At 41.3% G+C, this 5,054-nt stretch overlaps 1 protein-coding gene across 1 annotated transcript in view; it reads left to right on the top strand.

Moving 5' to 3' along the window:
• Nucleotides 1-264: 264 nt before the first annotated feature.
• The window catches only part of LOC103506067 (rhodopsin-like), a gene marked incomplete at its 5' end in the record, with an annotated part of 14,819 nt that continues 10,029 nt past the window's right edge, over nt 265-5,054 (top strand). Inside the window, 3 exons of the mRNA XM_026821221.1 lie at nt 265-526; nt 1,050-1,263; nt 3,698-3,845. Coding sequence (XP_026677022.1) covers nt 265-526; nt 1,050-1,263; nt 3,698-3,845 — 624 coding nt within the window. The remainder of the gene's footprint in view (nt 527-1,049; nt 1,264-3,697; nt 3,846-5,054) is intronic.

Below are 5,054 nucleotides of genomic sequence, written 5' to 3' on the forward strand. Positions count from 1 at the left end.
AAAGTGTTATATAATAATAATAATTAATGGGCCTCGTCTTGGATGGATCCACAGTCGCGCAAATCATCTTCACTGAGTCCCCATTTCTTCATGTTTTCATTTTGTTCCCTTTCTCTGCCTGTTCTCAGATACGTACCAGAGGGCAAACGCTAAATTTTATGGCTTGACTTGGACTCGAACCACCAACCTCCAGATCCGAAGTCCACCGCGCTAACCACTACACCACTGAGGTTGGTTCAAAAATTTATATATTCATTTATCTAGGTACTTATCTATCTATTCCACAGGTACCAATACCCCCCAATGCATCCCCTCTGGTACCAAGCTCTCGGTCTCACTATGATCTGCCTCGGCACCATGTCTATGGTTGGTAACGGCATTGTTGTCTACATATTCCTGTGTACCAAGAACCTCCGCACGCCGTCCAACATTCTGGTAGTCAATTTGGCCTTCTCCGACTTCTGTATGATGTTCTCCATGGCCCCCACAATGGTTCTGAACTGCTTCTATGAGACTTGGACATTGGGCAAGTTTTGTTTGAGGTTTTTGGTCCGATAAGGGCTCCTTTCCTGAATCTAATCACTTACTTACACGTCAGATTTTGCAAAGTTTTGACGTTAGAGCATCCCTTGTACCTAAAGCCTTTTTTTTGTGAAAGTAGATGAATGATAGGTATATTGAAAATAAACACTTTACAGCCTAATTATTATGTAGTTTTACCTTCGGATTTACTGTTTTACCTTCGGATTTCTAGGTAGAGAGAAAATACCTAATCGGTTTGGACTTTTGGATAGATCCAGCAAAGCCACTCACTATCAGGTAGACCTGTGACGACAGGTACACCTGATCAGGTCTACCTGATAGTTTGTGTGCCCATCAGGTGTACATATCAGGTAAACCTACCTGATAGTGATTGGCTGGCCCAAGAGGTGAGACATGGATACAGATTTTACCTACCTATACAAGACAGGTGGATAAATGATAAGCTACATTTATCAGGAGTTTTTTTTTTTATTTTTTTTTCATATCTGATTGTCTTCCTCCCTCAGGACCGTTCATGTGTGAGCTGTACGGGATGCTCGGGTCTCTATTCGGTTGTACGTCCATCTGGTCCATGGTGATGATAGCTTTCGACCGATACACCGTGATTGTGAAGGGCATAACCGCCAAACCCATGACCATTGGGGGGGCACTCCTTCGGCTGATGTTTGTCTGGGTGCACGCGCTCCTGTGGACCCTCTTCCCTTTCTTCGGCTGGAACAGGTGGGTTTGGCAGTTTTTTTTAGGGGATGATAGAGGGAACTGTAACTGCTAAGGTCTTATCGTCCCAAAATCGAAGTCCTAGATCCTAGAACGAACATTATCCGGTATATAAAAGAAAGAATGAAGAAAGGATGGAAAAAAACCAGCCATTCCGCGGCCTAGAGATTACAAGGCAGGCGCGCTACCCTCCAAGTTAACTTGGCTGGTCATTCGAGTTTTATCTCAAGCGAAACCCAACTCTTCTCAAGCACTTTGCCACTGGATTTTCCTTTCAAAAAACCTCGATACTCACATAATGCTCTTACAAAATAGGAAACAGGTAAATACGTTTAGGTAGAACGAGCACAGGATATAAAAAAGCCAGCCGTTCCGAGAACGAAAATCTCTAGAACCTTTCCTCTCATAGTTTCAATTTGGCCGAAAAGTCAATGGCGAAACTTTTCTATTTTTCTTCTCCAGCAAAACTTTTCAGGCAGTTAAACCTGAAAAAAAAAGAAAAAAAAACCTAATGGAAAGTTTCGAAACTTAATGGAAAGTTTTTTTCTCGTTAGCGGCTTAAGACCGTGCGGTGGACCGAAGCTTAAGGTGTGACCTTTCCACCCAACTTGGCAAGATAACAAGAAAAAAGTTCAACTTGAATTTAATAATGAAGGGGGAAAAAATCCGAAAACTTGGTACCTATGTACTTTTTCCTCCGAAAACCTGCTTAGAGCTTTTCGATATACCCGTAGGTACTTACTTGTAGAAAGTACTTAGGTAGAGATATTGTTGGCGATAGTGCTTTGAATGGACCAGTTTGTGGATCTCTAAGGTTAAGGAACGTATAATATTTCTAATAAATTAGTACTTATACCACCAGTAATATCAATAATGTGCATTTAGTACCTAATAATCTATAAATAAATCTGTAATAGGAACTTAATAAAAGTTAATCCCAGAATTAGGTACCTACCTACTTATCTCTTTTCTCCGAGATTTACTTCAACAAATCTTAGAAAAAGTACTCGCTTAGTTTCTCATTTCCAAACTGATTGATCTATTTCTTAGAATCTTAGAGCTAATTTGAGCTCTTTCTCAGAACCAAGTAATTCAAAGCACTCCACATGGGAACGAAAGAACGTTTCGACTTCTAAAGTTTAAACAAAACTTGAAAACTATCAACTTTCATTAGCGTAACTTCTGTGCAAGTTCTTTCCATGTATTTCACTTATTTCCATGTACTTGCAACTTTAATTCAGCGCTGCAGGTACTTACATTGTTGTGAAATTCTTATCAAGTTTCGAGAATCTTTAATTATTTGGAGTTTTCTTGTAGGTAATTGCATTTTCTAATGTTCCATACTTCTAGGTAATAAGCTAATAAGTTAGGTACCTATGTTCGTTTGTTCGTAGGTATCTACGCTGGAAATACCTGATTTCAAATAAAAATAGTTAAGAAAATTAGATTACTTTTCAGACTATTTGCCAGCTTGGAGAGTAGTGCACGTGCCTTGTAAGCGCCAGGTCCTGGGTTAGATTCCCGCCCGGGGAGAACCCTTATCCTAAATTTTATACCTATTTTTTTTTTTTTTTCTTTTTAAGAGGTTTGACAGAGGGAACTGTAACTGCTATGGTCTTATCGTCCCGAAATCGAAGAGAGAAGGAAGACAGGATAGGAGAAAGCCAGCCGGTCCGAGAACGAACATTATCCCATTAGGATAAAATCCGCCCCGGGCGGGAATCGAACCCGCGGCCTAGCGCTTACAAGGCAGACGCACTACCAACCAAGCTAACTAGATTTTCTCGATTCTTTTGGGAAAAAGCTTTCTCCTATCCTGTCCTTTTTCTCCATTCTATGTCGGGACGATAAGACCCCCGTTGTTACGGTTCCCTCTATTAAACTATTTTTTTCTCATCCAACCCTACCAAATTGATTTCATTCACAGGTGTCATATTTGTCATTACCTCATTAAGTATCTTTTCCTAGTTATACAAGTACATGTACCTACTTACTTTACTTACCGTGACCGCTTTGACCAATGACCTTGTCAGACACTCCACTTCCAATAATCTGCAACTTGAATCCCCACATCATTTGCTAGCAGCAGGTCTTGTTCATTGCAGATAGCACTTACGTTTGGGCAGACAAGAAGATGGGCCTGGATGGAAGAGAATGCCCTAGGCATTAATCCCGCCCCTGAGTTAGAATTTTTCAACATTTTTTCTTTTTTTCTTTCTTTCTTTATTCAATTTTCTTTTTCTTTTGTTAATTTATCAGTTTGTTATTTTGTTTTTTGTACCTCTTTGTAAATATTGTAAAATTCTAATAAAGTGTTATATAATAATAATAATTAATGGGCCTCGTCTTGGATGGATCCACAGTCGCGCAAATCATCTTCACTGAGTCCCCATTTCTTCATGTTTTCATTTTGTTCCCTTTCTCTGCCTGTTCTCAGATACGTACCAGAGGGCAACCTGACCGCCTGTGGTACCGACTACCTGACCAAGGACTGGCATCATCGTAGCTACCTCATCTTCTACGGATTCTTCGTCTACTTTGTCCCCCTCATTCTGATCATCTATGCTTACTACTTCATTGTGCGGGTGAGTAAATGCTTTGAGCAAGAAAATGCCATCCTAAAAACAATATTGTCTTCTTTTCCTTCCAAAGATTTTTATTCCAGCCTAGTTAGTTTGCTTGGAAGCGCATCTGCCTTGTGAGCACTAGGCCACGGGTTCAATTCCCGCCCGGGGAGGATTTTATCCTGAACGGATAATGTTTGTTCTCAGAACGGCTGGCTTTCTCCTATCCTGTCTTCCTTCTGTTTTCAATTTCGGGACGATAATAATAAAATATTTTCTTTTATTTACACAGGCTGTATCTGTTCACGAGAAACAAATGAGGGAGCAGGCTAAGAAGATGAACGTGGCAACCCTGCGATCCGGAGATCAGTCTGGCACCAGCGCGTCTACATTTTACCACAGAGTCTTAGCTTTCCTTTGTTAGGTGAGATGTGTACATCTGTCATTATGCCACAATGAAAGATTGAGATCATCACTTTTACTGGATTATAGATTATCAGTTGAGACTGCTCGTAACTGGTTTCGTGAACGCATCAACGGAAGGACACGAGTATAGTAGACTAATAGCCACAACATCTGTCGCAACACGGAAATCAGCTTATTGCTAAGGGGTCTACCACTAGCTCAACTAGCGAGTTGTCAAAGTGTCCTATGGTAGGCTTCAACTAGTGGTTTATGGACCTGCTCAGGTACGGTCCCTTGGCTGGCCCTCTACCAGTCTCACGGCGTCGGAATCAACCACTTGTCTCTGTAATCTTTACGCGGTCTCCGTAAATGTTTCATGCCCATTAGATCCTTGTCTCCCTCTACCAGAGACACGCGGTGGGATCAACCACTTCTCTCTGTATCTTTACTCGGCTCGTAAATTTTCGCTGCCATTAGCCTAAAATTTGTCACTGGTACATACTCTATTAGTAGTCATACCCTTAACTAGGAACAACCTCGCTTAATTAAAATTCTCAGTCATTTTTGGGCACGCATATTGACGTCATTGGATTGGAGCAAAAACGTAAAAAAACAGGCAGGTAGGTAGGTAGGATAGAGAGACGGACGAGACAAACAAATAACGGAGCAGTCCTGAAAATCCCCAGGTACCAAAGGAGAAACAGACAGACTCACCCTCACGTGGAGCCTATGTATGCGTTTAGCTTCTCTCTTCCTTCTGTCCTATCCTCTTTCGGTCGGCCAGGCTCTTGCTTGTAATAGGGTAATCCTATTTTAGGCGCGGGC

This window comes from Diaphorina citri, unplaced genomic scaffold, assembly GCF_000475195.1.
Source record: "Diaphorina citri unplaced genomic scaffold, Diaci psyllid genome assembly version 1.1 scaffold212, whole genome shotgun sequence".
In the NCBI taxonomy this organism is placed as follows: Eukaryota; Metazoa; Arthropoda; class Insecta; order Hemiptera; family Psyllidae; genus Diaphorina; species Diaphorina citri.